This window comes from Belonocnema kinseyi, chromosome 6 (assembly GCF_010883055.1).
Source record: "Belonocnema kinseyi isolate 2016_QV_RU_SX_M_011 chromosome 6, B_treatae_v1, whole genome shotgun sequence".
In the NCBI taxonomy this organism is placed as follows: domain Eukaryota; kingdom Metazoa; phylum Arthropoda; class Insecta; order Hymenoptera; family Cynipidae; genus Belonocnema; species Belonocnema kinseyi.
In genome coordinates, this window is record NC_046662.1 from 95,302,599 (window position 1) to 95,325,823 (window position 23,225).

The 23,225-nt window shown below is 31.6% G+C and overlaps 1 protein-coding gene across 2 annotated transcripts in view; it reads right to left on the bottom strand.

The window, feature by feature from the left end:
* Positions 1-7,887: 7,887 nt before the first annotated feature.
* Positions 7,888-23,225, bottom strand: part of LOC117174250 (protein-L-isoaspartate O-methyltransferase domain-containing protein 1-like) — a 19,451-nt gene continuing 4,113 nt past the window's right edge. For both annotated transcript variants that reach the window (XM_033363161.1, XM_033363162.1), the window contains exons 2-5: positions 18,719-19,041; positions 18,305-18,439; positions 14,112-14,363; positions 7,888-9,811 (exon numbers count right to left, since the gene is read on the bottom strand). In XM_033363161.1, coding sequence (XP_033219052.1) covers positions 8,817-9,811; positions 14,112-14,363; positions 18,305-18,439; positions 18,719-19,041 — 1,705 coding nt within the window. In that variant the 3' untranslated portion in view covers positions 7,888-8,816. The remainder of the gene's footprint in view (positions 9,812-14,111; positions 14,364-18,304; positions 18,440-18,718; positions 19,042-23,225) is intronic.

Consider the following 23,225-nt stretch of genomic DNA (forward strand, 5'->3'; position numbering starts at 1 on the left):
TAACAGACTGAGCTCGGGCGGGATTCTTACATGTATATATAGTCTAGGAACTTAGTGGGGGAAGGTTCAGAGTCGAAGGTTCAAATTCCCCTTTCTAACAAGTCTCTCTGCAAAAAACGTCGGAATAGAAATGATTGCTTAGCACTCATGAGATATTCTCTGGGAATCAGATTTTCGACAACATCGCATTAATTTTTCTTTCGGTTTGAATAGATGACTCTTTAAAATAAATTATGCTGTAGTAGCTCTTATGATAACAAATTACAGATTCAGGCCTCGAGCTGAACATACTGTTGGCACTATTTGACACTATTTTCAAGCGATGACGCTGTTTTCCTATTATTTCGAAAAAATTACACTATTTTCAAATCAAAAAGATAAATTTATTAACCAAGAAACATTTTTTAAATATTAGAAAAAGTCATTAAAAATGTTGAATTTTTTAGACAAACACATGGGCTTTCAACGAAACAGTCGATTGTTCAAGTAAATATTACAATTTTTAAGCTAAAAGATGAATTCTCAAATAAGAAGATTTATTTTCTATCAGAGAAAAAGAAATTTCAATAAAATATAGGGAAACTCTTTTATAGCGCCGATTTTGCAACTGACAATGGGTTGAAACTAACTCATTATAGCCCGCTCCGCTTGTGCTCGCTCTCGCCTGAGTGCTCACTTGAGTGAGCTCAGCTACTGTTACACCTACCTGCGGCGCGGCGTCAATTCTCGGAACGGTTATAGAAGAGAGGGCTTTTGAAGCGCTTCACTGTATGTACATATATTTTTGACCAGATGTTTGAATTTTCAATTATATAGATTAATTTTCTACCAAGAAGACAATTTTTTTTAAAATGATATAAATGTTCACATAAGTACTTTGTACAATGGATGTGATGTTAGTTCGAATTTTATTTCATTAATTTTCATTTTTTATTTTTTCGCTTTGAACTTTGTGGTAGGGCCTTCTAACTTTCCTGACAGGGTTTTCCATACTAGACAGGCTGAGAACGAGGAGAAAAGTGACTAAAAGGAATACTAAACCCCATAAAAAATATAGACTTTCAATATTTTGAAATTCTCGTCTCTTCCGGAAGATCGTCGGGGCACCCTTGGTGCCACCTTTGGGGGAGCCAGAATTCGGGACGGTTGTAATAATGAGCTGTGAGATGGTCAGACAGATTGCACAAATGAAAGAGCTAGCCAGTAAGGACATCTGCAACAAACGCTAAGCAACGGAACATTAACTGTGTCTGGAGAATACTTTGGCTAAAGTTAGCCATTTGCAGCCAATCTACCACGACAAAAATACCGTGGAAGAGCATTAACTAGAATACTAAAAGAAGAATGTTGAATAACTACAGAGCCAGAAGTAGTTCAAGAGTGTCAAGAAGATCGAATGCAGGCTTCCCTATGGTTTGAAGAGGATCAATATGAAGATTCTCCCAAAAACCAAAGCTAGACCTGAAGACAAAGCTCTGGATCTGTTCACGAAAGGGGTGCAGAGGCGACAATTGAAATATAAAATTGATTCTAGATGACCCCCTTCCAGTCTGGATTTTATCCAGATAAACATTCACCACGCTAAGAGAGTGTTTGCTACCTCAAGCAAACGTTTGGCAGTGGAAGGAACAGCTTTTGTCTTAATATAAGAACCGTCGACTCATAATGTGAAAGTTAGATATTTGAGTAGAAAAAACGGATCAGTCATTTAAACTAGTTCCGTAGAAATACCTATAGTACAGAACTTTTTGTTAGAGCCCATATTAAATTTATTGGATTACCAAGGTTCTTTTCTAGAGACTTGGTGGCAATAGAGACCGAGAAGCATTTAGGAGAAAGGTTCCAGCCTATGGTGATTTGCTCAGCGTACCTACAATTTTACTCCAAGGACCCACCACCATCTGAGGAATGAAGAAATCTGTTGGACTATTGCCGCGTTCTAGGACGGTCAACGCACATCATTCGACTTGAGGTAGTAAGGATATCAGTCACATCTTCATTACATTACTTTTTTATTATTGATTTAACTCTATTGATTCGGGGTAATAAACCTACTATGGTGACATGTAGATGTAGCTTTATAATTGATTTGACCTTAATTATACTCGATAAGTATTAGCGAAGTATTCAAGGGATATGGCATGCATCGTCGGATACGTTTCAAACGGACCATAGACAGATATGCTTCTCCTTCATAGCCTATAGACCTGAGGTTTAAAGATATAGGGACTCTAAGGAAACTAAATGGGACACTTATAGGGAAAATCTCAGCAGTTTGTTGGGTGCTATACGGGATAGAATAAATATTATAATTGTTCTTTTCGTATTAAAAAACAGTCAGTGGTGCACCCTGATGGAATCCTATACTTGACGACCTAAAAAAGAATAATCGACGCATTTTTGACCCTGCTAAAAAGAAAAAAAATTAGGACTTGTACAGCACAGCCTCAACAAGATATAATAATGAGATACAAAATGCCACAGGGACTCATGGAGGGGGTATTGTCAGGGAATTTCGATTATACTTGGCACTGCTAGACTTCAGAGAACCTTGAGGGGTAACTCAACACGGCAACTGAAGGTATTATTATTGCCTTCGGGCGACATGGCTCGCAGTTGAATTAAACGAATGAGGAGCCGCCCATGAGTCACTCATTCAAAAATTACATGGGTAGTTAAACGATTCAAACCACTGAAAGTTGCAGGGGATGATAAAATATATTCCGTGCATTCATTCAAGAAGGATTTCTCTTCTTGGTGGTTCCATTGTGCGCCATTGGTACATGGGCTCTCAGAAGAACATTCTAGATAGTAGAAGGGGGTAAAAAGAATTGTGCATTCTAAGAATTTATTATCTAGTACGTGTACTAAGAGGACTAACCGAACACTGCCGACTGACAAAACACTTGACGAATATGGCGTTTTGGGATAACCCTCATTGTCGAAAGTGTGAATTTCGTGAGGTTACAGCGCATCACACATTTTGTGAATGTGATGCGCTGGCGTGCCACAGAAACGAATACGTTGGGGGTTATTTTCGCGAACCAGAAGACATTCATGACATCTCCTGCAAATGAATTCATGAATTTATGGTGAAGATTTAGACAATATCTTAAGAGTGGAAACTATGATGCAAAAATTAATATTCATATTTTGACGACAAATATGTTTTTAAAAAGTATTGCCCAATCAATAAAAACAAGTTGAATCGTATAATAGAGTCATCCGCTATTTCATTTTTTATTTTTGCATCTTAAATTATATGCTCTAAAATCACTAATAAATGTCGTGGTCTATAGAAAAACTTTTTCGAATTAATATTTGAAAAAAAATGTACACATTTCAAATTCTTATTTCATATAAATAGTCTGAAGGCTTTAGAATGTCCTTTTCGAAATCGAAATAAGAATTCAATCATAAGTAACAAGCAGAGAGGCTATCTCAATAGAGTAGCCGACACTCACTAAGGGTCCTTTGTTCAGTTTTTGGATTAAAATTCAGAAATAGATTTTTTTATTTCAATTTTAACAGCCTAAAACATAATAATTCGGAATCTACGGGTTTCCATTGTTTCAGATATCTAACCTTTTTTAGATGTTTAAAATTGAAAGGAATATAACGTCGTACCTCGTAAATCGAATGAGAAACGCCCAAGCAGACAACATTTTTGAATTCAACTCCAAAATAGTGTATTAGTTTATAAGTTATAATTATAAATATGTATAATGAGAAAATTCATAAATTACACAAAAAAGTCAATAATTTGAAGAAAAAGGACCCCACACAATTTACATTAAAATCCAGCTCCGGTCAAATTGGCTGAAATTGCAATATATCATAGTTCAAAGCCTCCTGATCAAAAAATCCTAATGGGTACTAGTCCAAAAAATCAAAAGTTTTCGAGATAGATGGGGCTGAACGCGAAAAATATGGCCACAAGCGATCTAATGTCTCACTTGAAACTTGAAGATGAGGTGCAGATTTTTCAATAAACTGTGATCAGCACAATCACTGATAATATTAGAAACACTGGTACGACCAGTCCAGATATTAGGGGCAACAAAATGACGCTGTCCTGGTAATAATAGGCGAAATCATGGCGCTGACCTAGCAATGTAAATATTGTTCGAAATATTAAAGGTGGAAGACAGTTCAGTCAATGAATACATGACTGTAGATCAGTTCAATTACCAAAGGAAAAACCAGTCCAGCTACTAAGGGCAATGTAATGGGACTGCCCTGGCAATGTCAAAATTTAAAAAAATAATCAAGGCAAAAGACATTCTGGACTACCAAAGATACTTTGTAGCCCAGATAATTAAGACATTACTATAGGTCAGTCACACCAACAAAGGCAAGACATGTTGTTAGTCTAGTCAGTTAAGATAAGACTATAAATCAGTCCAACCAAAAAATGCAAGACATGTTATTAATGCAGTCGGTTAGGACAAGACTACAAATCAGTGCAACCAAAAAATGCAAGACAAGTTATTAGTCCAGTCGGTTGAGACAAGACTATAAATCAATCCAACCAACAAAGGCAAGACATGTTATTAGTCCAGTCGGTTAAGACCAGACTATCAATCAGTCCAACTAACAAAGGCAAGACATGTTATTAGTCCCGCCGGTTAAGACAAGATTAAAGATCAGTCCAACCAACAAATGCAAGACATATTATCAGTTCAGTCAGTTAAAACAAACTCTTCAGAAGCAAATGACAATGCGAGTGAACATCTTATATCTTGCCTTTGTTGGTTGTACTGACCTATAGTATTGTCTTAATTATCTGAACTACAATGTTTGAGTGAATGATTACCGTGTAAGAATTTGAATTATGTATAATTGTAACTTATATTTTCTATATTCTCATATTTGCACTGGTATTGGATCCTTCTACTACAGGATCGATATTTCTTTAGAGTTCAGTTTATGTTTTTATAATTGTACTAAATTTTGAACGACTGAAAATGCCCAAACTTGAAATCTCTCCTAAGATGAATCACTAAGCAGACCGAGTCAGAAAAAGGTTCAGTGCAATTGTTGAGAACTGACCGCGACAAGGGTTTATTGAGGCTGGGTTAAAGTTTCAAGAAAACTTGCCGATTTTCGGTTTTCACTACTTAACGAATTACCAAATGGACAAATTCCAACGTTGTTAGTTTCACATATTTTGGATTATAGTCAGATTTTGTCTCTGGCAACATCGGAATCTAGTTGCACCCCTGCCTGTTCCTCAGCGGAGGACAGTCTTGTACTACCCTCGAAAACAATACGATCCATCTCAGTCTAATACCTCGTTTCGTGTTTTTAATATATTTTTGTATTCAACCATTCAAATTGTATACTGAATTAAATTGCCTTTAGTAGCTGGACTGGCTTTTCCTTTGATAACTGGACCGATCTACAGTCTTGTATTCATTGACTGAACTGTCGTCTACCTTTAATATTTCGAACAGCATTTACATTTCCAGGACAGCCCCATGATTTTGCCTATTATTATCAGGACAGCGCCATTGTGTTGCCCTTATTAGCTGGACTGGTCTTAGCAGTGTTTCTAGTATTTTCAGTGATTGTGCTGACCACAGTTTATTGAAAAATCTGCATCTCATCTTCAAGTTTCAAGTGGGACGTTAGATTCGCTTGTGGTCATATTTTTCGCATGCAGCCCCACCTATCTCGAAAACTTTGATTTTTTGGACTAGTACCCATCAGGATTCTTTGAACAGGAGGCTTTGAACTATATTACATTGCAATTTCAGCCAATTTGACCGGGGCCAGATTTTAATGTAAATTGTGCGGGGTCGAGTTGGTGACGACCAACTACTGTAAACAACTCTGCCCCCGCGGTACGTGTCGAATACAATAGGACCATTATATGACCGTAGCATCACACTTCAAAGGACCCAAATCTCTCAGACTATCTCTAGAGACGAAGTCACTCATCCCAAAAACATGCTGTAAAAGTTTCAGAGTCGCAGGTGGATTCTTTAACACTGCCTTTTTTCAACATTTATATCTTTAAACGCGTTTTTCTCGGTTTCATATTTTTCATAATTGCCCGGAAGATAACTAAAAAAGTATTTGACCGATTGAGTTGTACTTGAATACACATATAGTTGACATGATTGCCTTATGTATGAACCTCTCTAAACTGGAAAAAATGGTTTAAACCATTATTTTTAAAATAATTCCATGCAAATTTTTGGGTAAAAATCAATTTTTTTAAACGGATGCCCTATTGTCAAAAATGATTATTTTTTAACTTTTTTTGGTTCACACAGAAGATATGAATATAAACTTCAAGAAACTTTTTTGTTTTTTTCGTTTCAGACGAATCTATTAGAAACTAGACTGCGGGCAATTTCACATCTCCCGGCTGGAAAAAATTTATTTCTTAGTTCAAAAGTGCACTGTTTTACTGATTTTTCATGATATGTGCTTATTTTTACCCGAAACGTCCATTTCTTACAATTTCCTTTTTTTACATGTGTTTTAAAAAAAATCTCCAGGTAACAGAGTTTCAAATAAGAATTTTTTCTTGGTCTTACTATATTTGACAAAATGGGAATAGGATTCTTTTTTTATAGGTGTTTGGCTAGCCGATGTTTGGTTATATACTTTGCTAGATGTGTGTGCGTGTGTATTTAATTTTCACTTTTATATACCGCGAACTCATTTTATGTCAAGAAGTTCCCAGCGATAGCTGCAGAGCTTGTCATGCATATGCTAAGTACCTAAAACACATACACTAATGGAAAAAATTAAAGGGTCAAAAAAAATTTCTTAGTGAAAAATAATTGTATCAAGGCCTTAAAAAAAGAAGTTTGAAGCTTTAAATTTTCTAGTTTTGAGATATTCGACAAAAAAATGTTTGGAGCTGCATGTTCCGCGAAATTTTAACATGTAGTGTACGACCATTTGTTACTGAGCTACCGAGCTTTACATCAAAAAGTACCCTTTTCTCTTTGATCGACAATATCTCAGAAAACAATGATCGCACAGAAAATTTAAGGGCGAAATTGCAAATCTTCATCAAATGAATAACGTTGAGTCTTTTACAGTTGAATAACCCCTAAAACCCCTGTGAAGTTACATTTCGATCTAACGAACCGCTTCCTTGTTGCAAACGGTCAACCTTTTAAAGAAATTAAAGGGGCACGTTTTTTGGCTTGAACATGTCCTAATCTTGGTTAAAATGAAAAAAAAAATCGAGCGAGGTTGGTAACATAGGGATCTGTGTGTGTCACATGCCCTTAAAGTTAAATATCTCTTAAAGGTCAACCTTTACCATAAATGCATGCGTATTTTCTTCGGCTTTGGCAGCAGGTGATGTCATACCACGTGTTTCAAGTCATGAAGGCGCCACATTTTCGTTTAGAAAATCGACATTTCTGGTTATTTTTCCACATTTTAATAAATTATTATAATTTGTGAACTTAAAAAATTCAAGTTTTTATTTCACATTTGAATTCTTTCAGAGTCAAAGTTGATAAAAAACTTAACTAGAAGGCAAACCAAATTTTTTATATGAGCCTCTTAGTCATAGTATGATTCTTAATTACATGGTTGCGTCGCCGTGCCACGCCACCGTCGCTGATTTGAATTCAGCGCCGTCAGCGCGGAGGCGTGCCGACGTAATCTTAGGTATATTTACATGGTACCGGATTTTTCCCGCTGGGTGATCCGGTGGTTTTTGATTAGTTATGGAAATTCCGACGAACAATTAGGAGTGGAAGAAAACGGATTTAAATAAATATCTGATAATGGAAATTGAGAAGCCCTCTATTATTAATTCATTAATTGTAAATCTAGCTTCTCTGAAAACTCAAAGGGAATTTAGTATAGCTAAGTGGAGTTTAAAAAGACATCATAAAACAATTAGTTTTCTATAAGGAAATGTTTATTAACTTTATAATTTATTATAAATATTTTAATTAATATAATTATTATACCGACAATCATTAACTGTACATTTTTATTCAACTTCTGATAAATTAACTTTCGCGATTAATTCCAGTTGCACCGCGTCTAGTTAACATTTGAGAACTCGAAATGCGATAAAACATCACGTAATTGGTCGATAATTACTTGAAATTTAAGTTAAATCTAAATGGAATTTTAACTAGACTCTTTGCAACCGAGCTATAGCTTTATATTAATCATCATATGAAAAATGTATTCACTTAACACTTTTTCTAAAGTTTAAAGCACTTTTTTTAATATCCATTGATCTAATCGCAAAGCTCTCGTATCACTATGATAAAGGAATAAACTTCTTAGAAAGGTTAACAAATATCTGCGTAAGAAAAAGATATAAACTTCATAAACCGAATTCTTATTTTTTAAATATAAAATCGTTTCGGGGCCAATTTTGTTTAATTATTAAATTTGAAACATCGAAAGTCTTGACCGAAGGGCGCCAGTAGCAGACAAGAATCAACTGAAAATATTTCGTTATATTTTAAAATAATAAATCTTTTATAAGCACGGACCTGGAAAGGGGAGATAGGAGTTTAAAACGAGAAGAGAATGTGGCTTGTGTCCGGAATTATATACACTACCTAAATTAAATTCATATCTCACGGCCGCCAGATCATTTTCTATTTAAGGCCAAAACAAACAAAATATCTTATGGAGTAAAGTAACTTCCGAGAGAAAATGAACTGCCGTCCTTCAGGTATGAATTTAATTCAGCTATTTAAAAAAACATGTACCCATAAAATATTTCACATTAAAAAAATACGAATCAAGATTATGCTCTCTATTTTTATAAATAAATGAAACGAAACGAGAGGAAGAAAGCAGTTACCGTGTTTTTACAGATTTCGATTATAGTTTATGTATAACTTGAGTGAATGGGGCAGAGGCAGTTGGTGTATCTTCTCCTTCATGTAAGAAGAAAACGCGTTCGAGTCTACGTAATGTCCCATATTCGTCTCTTCGCCTTGGCCGTGCCTCTGTTCTCGAATGCATATGGGCGGATAGAGGGGTGAAGTATTGCTTTCTCGAAATACATCGTAAGGTTGAAAATCCATCGTTTCTATGATGTCAGACTCTGAAGGATGTGTGTTCGAACTCGAGCTGCCGTCATCGTTAGCGATGGCCACGTCCTCGACGATTCCGCTGTCGGCCTTTTCTCGCTTTGCCACCTTCTTCCTCTGGACAATTGTGTAATCTTGATCCTGGTCGCTGTCACTCTCGCTCATACTCAAATAAGACTCCAAGTTTGACTCTCGACGACTTCTCTCCTTGTTTCCACTTTCCCTTTGTTTCGTTCGATCCTTGAGTTTCTCACTGGCGGATTCGGAGCTGCTACTGCTATTAGAAATTTGATAGGTTTCCGTACTCGGGGACTGGTTTTCCTCCTGACTACCTTGCCGATCTGCGCTGCTGCTACTCGTGGTGAGATCAACGGACTCGACGCCGCTTTGGTGACTATTTCTGTTAGTATTGCCGCTAGGTGCTTCTTCCGCGTTGGGACGATTTTCGTCCCTGTTTGGTTGGATCACAGCCCTGACTAATTGCAAAGTTGTCGTTATTGCCTCTCCCGGATGAGCATCAACGTTTAGCAACAGTCGCGTTCTGCCTGTATAATCGTCGTCCTCGTCTGATAAACCTTCGTCGGATTCCTCGAAAATTGGAATAACGAAACGACGAAGGGTTCGGGCAGACGAAGGTGGTGTCCTTCGGCGATCTGCTAGAATTGGCTTTTTGCATTCTAGGTCTAAATGTTCGCACAACACATTTTGCCGCAGTCGACGCCTTATTCTGCCTCGACATAATTCTTGTAGTGAAACAGGATCGCACTCAGCTGAAAATATTACAATATTTTTCAATTTATGGACCATGCATTAACGGAAATAAAGTCCTGTCCGGCATAATAAATTCTGCGTGTCTACTGAATAGGGTCGATAAACAGATTGTAAATCAAAAGCAGCGTACCACTGAAAAGTTGCATCTACATAATATACCATAAACAAAAACCCATTTTTATAAACCTTGAAAAACTCACATAATTTTTAAAAGCTTTGCAAGTTATTCTACCATTTTTATAGCCTGTAGAAACTTTATCGCACTCAAAATTTATATTTTAAAAATCAGAAAATTTCAGAAATTAAAATCGCCAGTCTGAAATAATTACTGATTCGAAATTTACTTGCCCTAAATTTGAGATATTTGTTAGTTTTAAAATTGTTAATTTTCAACTTATAAATATAAATTGAAAATCATTGAAACTTCTAATATAAGAAAAAAAGAGAAGTAAAAAATATGTATAATCTATAAAAATTAATGGGAATAGTGGTCGCCCATTTCGCCATCTGGTGCCGAAAATCTAAATTAGGAAGAGTAGATAGAATACAATTTTCAATTCGTATATCAATTTCGGAATAAAAGTGTTTTTACGAAAGTTTGGTGGAGCTTTGAAACAATTATTTAATCGTTAAAAGATTCAGATTATGCAAAGAATATGAATAATAGACGATTGAAATTGTAATAAGAATTCTAACCAAACTTTTAGGTCAGAAATATTTTGTTCGAAATAAGTTCATTTAACCTTATAATGTGTTGAAATTTACAATAAATAGTACAATAATTGTTCTTTTTAATTATATTTTTGTCAAAAAAGATGTCTTTTTTACAGTATAAGTTGAAAATTCCATCTAAAACACTTTGTTTTTGATAAATATTCAAAATTCCACAAACTCTTTCTAGTTCTAACTTTCGGCACCAGATAGCGTATCACAATTTAACCACTCCCAAAAACAGAATGATTTTAAATGTGAAATTATCAATTTTTGTACAAAAATCTGTATTCTAAGTTAGTAGCTCGCCTTGGTAGTATTTCCAGATCATTGCATGGAAAAGACAAAAACCAAATTTCAATTTCTTGCATAATCATGTATGAAATTAATATATCACAAAAGTTTATGTGTCGAACTAAATATTTTTAATTATCACAGCAAAGTACTGCGGCGTAAAACTTCACACAAAGATTTAAAATGCCTGATAATTTCCCAGTTTTTCCCGGGCAAGTTTTTCAATTTTCCCGGTCTACTAAAATTAAAATATTTATATTTGCCGCAAAACGTAAAAATTTATTTTAATTCATGACTTCATTCTAAATATCCTTTAACAAAACATTGCAAAATACATTAATTTGAAAAAAAACGCTTAAATTTTCTACTAAAAAATACCAATTTTGTACAACAACAATGAAATAGTTAATTTTTCAGCTAAAAACAATAATTTTCAACAAAAACGGATTCTCCACAAAATAGTTCAATTTTGTCCAAAGTGATCAATTTTTAAATAAGATCGTGAATCTTCAACTTGAATTTATAACTAAAATCATAAAAATTTAACTGGAAAATTTGAATTTTCAACTAAAGAGATTATTTTTTAAACAAGAAAATTAATATTCTATCAGAAAATACAATTTTTTAACAAAATACATTAATTTTAACGAAATAGTTGAATTTTTGATCAAAGAAGACACATTTTAAAACAAATAGTTGAATTTTTGACTAAAACAAACTAATTTTCAACCGAAAATGGAATAGTAACATTTTTAGTCCCAAAAAATAATTTTAATTTGTACTAAAAAAGATAAATGATCAACCAAAACCTAAATAATTAAATCTCTAGTTAAAAAGAGTAATGTTTAACATTTAACTGGAATAATTTCATTTTAAACCACAAAGATGAACTTTTAACTGAAATGTATAATCTTTCACTAGAATAATTGGATTTTTGAGCAAAAAGATTAATTTTTAACCAAGAAAATTTTTAACTACAAATAATTAAGAAATTGTATAATTAAATTTTCAGAAAATTTTAGAAAAAAATGAATGTTCAACCAAAGAGATAAATTTTTCACTAAAATTATGGAATATTCAACTAGAATAATAGTCACATTTTCAGTGTAAAAAAATTTGAAATAAAAAAACATCCAATGAAAAAACAAGTTTTCAATCAAAAATCTAATTTTTCAAACAAATAAATAAATTTTTAATTAAAAGAATCTTCAATTCGAATAGTTGAGTTTTATGCCAAAAACATGAATTTCCAATCATAAAGATTCATTTTTTACAAAAAAATACCAATTTTCCACGAAGTACATAAACTTTAAAACAAAACGATTAATTTGTAAACGCAAAATATCAATTTTCAAGCAAATAGTTCAAATTTCACCAAAGGTGAATTCACAATGAGCAATTAAAAAAAATTATTATATAATTCAGAAATATTTCTTCTTTGACATCCTGATACTACTATAAAAACTGCCTCAAGTACTTTCTATATTTAACATTTAAAAAATGAAAATTTTAAATTGTGACGAATTCTGCCTTGGAAGAGGGATTTTTTAAAATTCCTTTCTTCTAAATCCGGATTATAATTCTTTGAAAAAATGCTCCTTCAATTTAAGAAATTATCTGTTCGGCGTGAAAATATATTTTTCTACCGAAACTCTCTGTCCAAAAATAAAAACGATAATTCTTTTCTAGAATTCCCTGTTCCAAGTCAGATAAATGAGGAGTAAGCAAAGTAAGCAAATAAAACGGTAATTTATCTGGGTTTTCTGGTAAAATTGTTCAATTTTCTAGGTTAAGTCACGTGCATTAAATGATAGTTACAAGTGAATAAATAAGTGTAATAATATTAAGCACATAAAAATATATTACTAATTTCACATTGCAATAAACACTGTTTAGATGCATGAGAACAACTACAAACTAAGGTCAACAGAAATAAATACACTTGAACAATAATAAATTATAATTCGATTAGAGTAAGCTGAGACAATTTGAAAAATCTAAGATTCAAAAACCTTGATCACTTTTCAAAGTGGCCAAAATTATTAAAATAATAAAAAATTGAATTTTGGTGTAATCAGAAGTAAATTCCGAGTTTTTAATTAAGCTCCCTGTTTTTTCCCGGTTAATAAAATTCCCTGCCATTTCCCGGTCAAGTCACCACGCTGACCCTACACAATTAAATGCTACAACGTACAATTCCACAGAAAGTGAAAATAATATTTGCTTGGGCCAAAGTTAATTCAACACGATTAAATTCTACAGAAAAATACTCTAAAATGTAATAATTTATTATCATTTTAATTTTAAAGACGCTTGATCAATAAATTCTGCAAAGTAAAACTCTACTTAAAACAACGCGTAGACTGTAGAGTATTCTAGAGTGAAATATGTTTTTGCAGATTATTCTCGTAAAAAATGTGTTGTATAGTTGAAGGGTCCGCGTTCTAAACCTGCTGACATTTTTTTAATTTTCTGGAACATTTTTTATATGCAGTTAATATCCCGCAAGTGAAACGGAAAAATAGTTTTTAGTTTTTTAAAAATGGATTTTCTAAAATCGCGTTTTGGTATCGAGAGCATACGACCGCGGTCTAAACATGTTAACTGATTATGGCGTCTTATGAAAAATCCATGCTTTTCCCCACAATGAGTGAGTGTCGAGAGTTCTTCGTGGCTACTTTTCACGTCATCTTCGATGTTGTAGTCTACAGATCGCTGTAAAGTGAAGGTAAGCGACGCGCCTCGATTACTAACACTCAGAAATTTATTGCAATAAACAATTTTTAATTTTTGCAAGCACATCTACATTCGGCTTGCGATGTCAAACATTTTGACATAGAGAACTTGCCCGCAGCTTGAAAAACAAGGCAGAAACATGCAAATCCTGAAAAAACAATAGAAAGCCAGCGGTAGAACACTGCAGATAACATGCTTAGACCGTTAAACACCTTGTAGATAACATACGGATAGCTTTCAATGCCATATAACGTTCAATTTTGATTCCAATGTTACTATACTGTTTTACTCTAGTAAATGAACCAAAAACATTTTACAGTGTAAAAAAATATTGAAAATTGCAAGATTAACGATTTTCCTTCGCCTCGTAAAATTTCTAAAATGTCAGTTGACAGGTTTAGATTGCGGACAACTCAGTTTATTTAATTTTACAAGACTTAATTTATAACATTGTGTAGAATTATCCGCTGTAAAAGATAATTATATTTTCATTGATTATTATCCTCCTTTTAGACAGAAATTGTTTTAAAAAACTGTAATGGAATATTTTGTACTCACGCAACAGTATTAAATTCTGCGCTTCGGGACAAGGTACGACTAAAGTAGCAAAGGAAACTGGCAGCATAGTTTTGTGAGTCCATGTGTTCTCATCAGTTCTTTCGACTCGGAGTAAGTGGTCCTTGTACGGCATCACCAGGATGCCGCCAACTTTGACAAACTGTTTAATAAATGCTTCGTGAGACTCGGGACACGTTGCTCCGCAGTAGACTCTATCATACCTTCTACCTGGCATCACACTGAGACAATTTCCTGTGGATAAATCACTCTAAAGATTTGCATACGATGTTCTTTTTAGATTATCAGGGTGTTCAGTGAATCTTAGAAATTAAATCCAAGATCGTTTACAGGTTTAAAATTTAAGAAATTTAAATTAGATTAAAATATCATGTAAAATCCTACTTACCATCCAAAAATCAAGTTAATGTATCGAATTCCTTACACTAAACCCAAGAATCCAACGGCCAAATCTGGACAATCATCGAAAAATGTTACTATTTTAATTTAAAATAACATCCTCCTTTAAAAACAATATATCTGGACAAAAAAAAAAGTGGAAAGAAGAATGAGAAGACAACCAATAACCCCCTTACTATCCTTTTTTTATTTCTTTCGTCTTTTTTATGTTCATTATTATCAAATCACAATAACAGAACATAATATCAATATTTAACGACGTTTTATTACTCATAAAGCACCCTTATCAAGGTAAATAAAGTTTGAGCAGGTAGGAACAGCAACGGAACAACGACGCTATCTCTTTGATACATAATACCTCTCTTGATTTTCTGGTTCTTTTATTGTAATTTGATAATAATAAAATTTAAAAAAACGAAAGAAATAAAAAAAGAAAGGGAAGGAGATTTGGTTGTCTTCTCATTTTTCTATCCTCTTTTTTATTTTTGTCCAGATTTTTTGTAAAGGAGGATCTTTCCTTAAATAACAATAGGAGCAATTTATGGTGGTGGCTCAAATTTGGTCACTAGATTCTTGGTTTTATTTTCAGGAATTCTATACATTTCCTAGGTTTCTCAGGTCCAGAAATTAAGATTTTACAGGTCGTCTATTTTGTACATTAAATAACAAAATAACCGTTTGTTTTATATGCAGAAAGAATGAGCTATTGCATTTTTTTGTTTGACAGAACTTTGAAATGAAATCATAATGAACTATAAATAAACAAATTCTTTTTTTTTGTAAACATAATTTATCGCTTAAGATCTAGAATACCTCATTCCCACTAACTGTCAAATTGAGAGAATAATAAAAAAGAACGTGCTGTCATAAATTTTGATGCGATTTTGCTATTTTGGACATGGCACAACATTTACAGTACATTTTACAGGTAACCATAAATATAAATGGTAAAGGTAATTAAATATCTATCATAAATATTTATTTCATTTAATACCTCAGTAATAACAAATTATTAAGAAATTATTGATTTCTTTTGGAATATTAAAAACGCTACTTTGAATATCCAACTCCGAATCAAACTTGCGAGTCGTTTACAAATTTTAGTTAATTAATGAATACATTGAAGAAAATTACTAACAATAAAAAACTATATTCATAATGGAATATTTAAATGTGTTTAATTTATCTAGTGTTTTTCTCCGTCTTTCTACAGTTTAAAAATCTAGAGTGTTCCAAAAATTCGACTTTCCATTCTTGCTGATCACCCCCCACCCCCATTTGTTCGTTTTCCGGAAAAAAAATTGTCATTTTTTTCTTCAAAGTTAGGCGTGAGCTCTCGAAATTAGCATTGGTCTTTGAATGGGAAAGTCAATATTAGAAAAAATGGAAAAATATTTTTTTGTTATCAACTTTTTGTGAATCAAATTATATTCACAGGAATAATTTTCCATCCGAAAACTTTCAACCCATCATCTTTAATTGTGCACGAAACATGTAAAAAAAGATGAAAATTGCAGCTTTCCATCATATTCAACTAAAGGAGGTTTTTCTTCTACAATTTTTTCAACATTCGAATAATTGTTAAACGATAATTTAAGGGTTTCCATGTATTTATTTTTTTTATTTTTTAAACAATTTTTTTCCACCGGTAAGTCGTGGAAAGTATTATCTTTCGTGAAAAACGAGATATAGTTGATGAATTTTAAGAGTAGTACTTCTTGTCCAACATATTTCGTAATTATTTAAACAATTTTAATTTTCTTAAAGAATTTTTTCTCCCTAAAATAGGAAAAAGTTCTCATTTTCTCTAACTGATGATACAATCAAAGAATGTTGAGAGTAATATTTTCTTTGTTGTTTGCTAATTATTCAAACCATTTTCATTTTTTTAAACAATGTTCATTTTTTTAAAGAATTTTCATTTCTTTAAACAATTTTTCCATGCGAAGCGCAAAAAGTTATTATTTTGTGGAATTAATAAGACACTTAACGGATATTGAGAGAAACATTTTTTCTTAATGACACTTGTAGCGTATTCGGTTATCCTACACTGGTGCACTCCGATCTGCACCAGAAGAAAGAAATAAGAAGGAGCGATCGGAGTGCTCTTGGAGTACGCCAGTGCCGGATAAACGAATGCGCTATTAGATATATTTCTTAAACAATTTTTATTTGGTTAAACAGTTTTATTCCCTGTAAATCGTGAAAAAATATTATTTTCTACAATTGAAGACACAATTAACCAATGTAAAGAGTAATATTTTTTTAACGATTTTTCGCATTTATTTAAACAATTAATAATCACTCACTTGCACCTTTTATAGGAAAGGTGGAGAAAAGTCTACATTGCTTTAATCCCTTGCATGATGTCGCTTAATATACAGTATTTCCTGATCTCAGAACGTATAACCTAAATTTTTTAAGGCCGGAAAAATCGCATACCTAGAAGGCCGGAGGTCCAAATTAGACCCTAGCCACGTTTTCACAGTTTTAAGAAATTTCGCATAGATAATAAGTATAGTGATTTTTTTTCTTAAAATTACTTCACTGCTCTTTTTTATGTATATACTTGAGGAAAGATCTAAATGCAAATTATTTTCAATTCACAGATTTCATTAATCTACGGTGGTGATTTTAAGGAAAAAGTACTATTCTTAGAGCAATTTAAATTAATTGTTTAAATAAACTATTATTATCTAAGCAATACAGGGTACACTTTTGAGAGAAAAGAAATACTGATTAGTAGCGACATAGTGAATGATTATTGAACAAAGAACAGTACTCTCAACGTTCGTTAATAGTGTCCTTAATTGCATGAAAGGACAATATCATTTATCCCGAAATATAATAACTTTTCACGACTTACAGTAGGATATTTAAAAAAAATAAATAATAATTGTTTAAGCAATTAAATATTATTAAACAAATACTTGAATACTCGTCACTTATACACTAGAAATAATTCATAGTGAAACAATTTTAAAAAATAGCGTCTTTAGCGTGAATTTGATAGAAAACAGGTATTTCACATTTTCTGGACACAATGAAAGGCTATGGGGGGGGGGATTAAGAGATATTGGGTTGAAATTGTTCCTTGAACATTCCGTAGGAGGTGACTATACTTTAATTTTTTCTTAAAGTTTATAACAAATACTCCCTTTTTTAATTTTTTCTAAAATCAAGCTTTTTCCATTTAAAACCCCATGTTAACTTTAAATCCCGGGGACACGGGTTAACGTTGACAAAAAATAAGAACGAAAAAATTATGGGGGGGGGGGGTCAATCGCCAAAAATGGAAAGGCAATTTTTTACAGGTATAAACTTTGACCTCAGCATGGCACATTCTGAACCTGAAAGTTAATTAACATCGAGACTTTCAAATAAATCATTTTTGGTTACGTCAGGTTTACGAAAAATATTCGGCTACTCATCCCAAATTTTGATATCAGGAGAAGACGAGATACTTCGATCATTTTTATGATGTTTAAGTTAGGTATGTATAAAATAATGAGCACAACTGTACAATAAGTGCTTTGAAATCTCTTTATATATTCTGTAATCAACAAAAGATCAATTATATCGTAATTTAGTTTTTACTTTTCAATAGCACGATTACTACTTCTAAAAGAGAACTTTCTTTTATTATAGACTATAGACTTAAGTAACTCTTCTCATTTTAATCAAATTAATTTTTTATATGCAAAGAATGGAAAAAAATTACAACTCAAGAGACCCTAATTGTAGACTTTAAATTTTGTTTATAAATTATTCAGTACCTTGAATAAAGAGAGGGTCGCAGAAATCGAATTCATCCAGAGCCAGCGATTTCTGTTTGAACTCCTCCAATCTGTCATAAGAATACTTTAAACAGTCTTCGTGCAATTCAACGCCATGATTTGTGCCACTTTGACCTGTAATTTTGAACAGAATATTTAATATGAACGAACTTTATAAATCCGGAAAAAAATTGACCAAATTCTGAAGTTAAATTCAGTAAGAAATGAAATATACAATTTGGTCAAACAATTTGATTTTGTAGGTCTATGTTTTGTTTTAAAGTGTACTTTAAAAGATTTAATTAACAGATACATTAAGGATTAAGCCATAGATCCTCTGTCGTTATCTGGTGTTCGGTTCTTTTACAGTTCTCAAAAGTTCAATTCTTGGTCAACCAATGAAAAGCTACTTACTTAAAATGAGTCCAGCCATTGTGCTGAGATAACCAGTGCCGGAGCCTAGGTTTAAAAAACTGAGCCCGGGTTCAAGCGAGAGACCTTCCATGACTTCGCAGTAGACGCAAGGAGCAGATAAATGAATATTGCCATGTTTCCAAGCAAAGTCTTTATATGCGCTTTCTCGATGTGATGATAAAAAGTAATCTGCTCTATCTACTGCTCTAAAGACTTTTTCTACTTTCTTTGTTCTTATGTATCCAGATTCTATCAAATTATCCACTAACTCGTCGTTATCCTGTCCACTACTCACTGCTCCTCCCATTTTTACCAAAATTCCACTGTAAACATAAAAAGAAACAACTGGCTACTTGACAAATTTAATGATAAGGCATTCGCAATATTATTGCGCACAGATTCTTCTATCTCTCCGGGTCGTTTCTGTTTCTTTACGTCTATATCCATCAGATGTACAAATTTGACATTATGATGAAAATACTGATTAAGAATTTTTAGAAAAAAAAAATCGGAGGTGTGTCAGTAAAAAAATGTGAAAAACAAACGCTAAATATGTAACTATTTTAAATTGAAACACTACAAAAACTCAGAGATTTCTAATTAAAACGTTTCATAATGTACACTTATAAAACAGTAGTTTTCAAAATTAAGTAAATTATAATTGCAAACCTTAAAATATGCACAATCTCCAAAAGGGCCGCACCAAAAAATACGTAAAGCTTTTATCTGGCGTTACGTATTTTTTGAACAGCCTCAAATGAGAATCAGAATTTTCACTTCTTTTAGATTGAAAGCCATTACAAATAAAGTATGTATTTTCCTTTTGAAACCATGGCAAGGAGTTAAAGAATGTTTAATACATAAAATACGTAATTTTTTATTTCCAGAAATGTATTGCTAGTTATTTTTAGTTATTGGTAGTAGAATTAGTTTCCTTGACCAATAATATTGAAATACCAGCATTTTAATCTTGTAATCATTTTAACACATAATCTTTTGTGAACGAAATAAAACAAGATTTCAGATAAAAATTAAAAATTTGCAAATTTAATCATTTATTTTTTACCAAAAACGTCTTTTTACCATAAGAGACGAATTTTTTTAATAAAATACTTTAATTTTCAACCTAAAAACAAATTCTTAAGAAGAAAGTATCATAGTTTATATTTCAATAAAAAAAGATTAAATATTTTTTTAAATTTTAACCTAAAAGACGAATTTTTAGCAAATAAAGATTTTCCACTCAAAAAAGAAATAAAAGTATATCTAAATTATTAAACCTTCAAACCAAAAGTCGAACTTTCTCTACAAAGCTTAAATTGAATTGTCCACTGAACAGTTACATTTTCAACCAGGCTTCAATCAAAATAATATTTTTTTAACAATTTAGTTTAAATTTTACCCGAGTAGTTGAATTTCTAATTGAAAAGAATAATTTGCAACAAAATAGTTAAACTTTCAACCAATGAGATGAATATTCAACTCAAAATATAAATCTTAAAAAACAAAACCATTTCTTAACAAAGTCATTCAACGAAATCTTTCAAATAAAATAGTTGAAGACTTCGGCAAAGTTGAATTTTTTAAATAAAAAAGATAAGTTTTCAAAACAAATAGTTGAATTTTCTGTTAAAAAATATTTCAGTTCACTTTCCATTATCAAAATATGAATTTTTGAACAAGAAATACGTTTCTATGAAAAGAATTGAATTTTCGATCCAAAAAGGATTACTTTTTAACAAAATTGTTAATTCTCTACCAAATAATTGTATTTTGATCAAAAAAGATTAAATTTCTTTAAAAACAGATGAATCTTAATTTTTTTTTAAAACTTTTTAAATAGTTGAATTTTCATTCAAAAAAGATTCCAGGTGAGTTTTCAAAATCAAAATATGATTTTTTTTAACAAAAAATAAGTATCTACTAAAAAAGATTGAATTTTTAATCCAAAAAGACGATTTTTTCAACCAAAAAGGATACATTTTTAACAAAATAGTTGAATTATCTACCAAATAGTTGCATTTTTATCCAAAAAAGATAAAATTTGTACTAAAACAGTTCATGTTCTAACACCAAAATATAAATTTGCAAAAAAAAGTAAATTCTCTACGAAATAATTAGAAGTTGAATTTTCAACCGAACAGTTGCATTTTTATTCAAAAAGGTTGAAATATCTTCTAAAATGAATAAATTAAAAAAAAAAAACTTTTAAAAATAGTTCAATTTTTATCCAAAGAAGATTTCAGTTCACTTTTCAACATCAAAATAATAATTCTAAATAATAAGTTAATATTCTGCTAAATAGTTGAATTTTTAAACAAAAAGTTGCACTTTTTACAAGGTTGTTACTTTTGAACAAAAAGTGGCATCTTTGTCAAATAAAAATTAAAACTGTGCTAAAACAGGTGAATTTTTAAATCAAAAAGTCAAATTAAAATAAAAAGTTGAATTTTCACGTTTGACTTTTCAACAGAAAAATAAGAATTTTTAATAAAAAGTAAATTTTCTAGGAAATAGTTTATTTTTTAACAAAACAGTTGCATTTTTAGTCAAGAAAGCTTCAAAATATCGAATGAAAAAGATGAACTTTTAAATGAAGATGACAACTTTTCAGAAAATATAGTTTTCATCCAAAAAATATTTCAGTTGTCTTATCAGCAACAAAATATGAATTTTAAACAACAGGTTAATGTTCAACAAAAAGAGTTAAATTTTCAACCCAAAAAGACGAATTTTTAACAAAACAGTTGAATTTCGAGCCAAAAAGGATGTCTTTTTAAGAAAATCATTACATTTCCAACCAAATAATAACATTTATAGCTAACAGGATAATCTTCAGGAGAAAGTTTTCACGAGCATTTCCAAAAAAATTACGTACATGAAATTGTAATAAAATGTCTCGACCCTTAGCTGATACGTAATTTAAATACGGTCCCTAATCTTGTGTAATTCTTTATAATATTTTGCAATCCAATGTTATTTATGAAATCCCTGTAATCATGGGTATTCCACTGTAATCTCGTGAAATCCCATGTATTCTGGCATAATCCCATGTAATTCTGCTCAATTTCTTGTAATATTTTTTAATATTAATAGATATTTTGTGATTACTGCATAATATTAGAAAAAGGTTTGGAAAACCTTACTCAAATAACTTCGGGACCTTGGAAAACAAAATATTTCCGGTTTTATAGCCAATAAGCAATGGCTTATAAGAAGCACTATCAAACTATTGCCTGTTCCTCAATTTATATAGGTAATTATGAAAAAACCGAACATTTTTTTCCCCAAAACATTTGCACCATTTTTTCCCCCAAAACAAAAAATGTTTTTATAATTATAAAAATTTAGGACTAGACAAACGTTTCTTAGTTCTTTTTTTATTTTCCCCAAATTTTCAACTTTATATTACTTTTTACGTGAACAAAAGTTGGATTTAAAAAAAAAACGTGAAAACATTTTTGGTAGTTACGCTGACATGGCCTTAATCGTTAAAAAAATGTTAACTTATGCCAGAGAAATATCCTTATGTAATGGCATTCAGTTCTCAATTATATATTTGTATTTTTCAAGAAAAAAAATAATATTTCGAAACATACACCTAACCATTTTTACTATCCTAAAAATAAAAAATAAAAATAAAATAAAAAAAATTAATATAACAAACATTATTAAAAAAAAAACTTTAGGAATTAGAAAAAACACCTATTTTAACAACGATTCTAACAACTAAATTTTTTTCTTATTATCGCTTCTTAGTAATTTTTGAAAATTGTTTGAATTATCATAAACTATGTCTCATTTTTTTGGGAAAAAATATTCTCTACAACTTTACTATACCCAATTATGGAATTAAATTTTTTCTAGTAGTCCAGTCAATGAAGGATTTGAGAAAAAAAATTGTAAAAGTAGCATTTTTTTCGCAGATACGTTGGGAATGGCTTTATAAAGATTTTGTAAAAAGTCCCCAAACATACGTGTACGGCAAAGTTCCGAAATTCTGGAAAGTGTTAAACAATAACATGTTTCTTAAAATTACTCGAGAACTGTCGATTTTAGGTCGAATATGGTGATGTGAAAAAAATGTTCATAATTTTATAGTGCACAAAAAAGGTTCTATCTATTATGGACTTATTATCAACGTCTGCGCTATGAAATTGGATTAGCTGCACAATTCTTCTATTTCTGAACAAATACAATAAAATCTCAAATATCCTGGAAAAAACGTCGGAAATATATCAGGCGATTTGTACTGGAGCAAATGCAGGTTCCTGTTAACAAAAAAAAAACGACTAAGTCATTCGCATGACAAACTATCAGTATAAAATGAGCTCAACTTCAGTGTACAATTTGATATGTTTAAGGGCATGTGACACAGCTAAATACCTATATTACCGACCACAGTTTTTTCAGTTCACTGAATATTTTTTTGAACCTAAGAACTTTTTTTGTAAATAAAATATCGAGCTGAAACTTTGGGAAATGTATTAGAGTAAAATAAAGTACG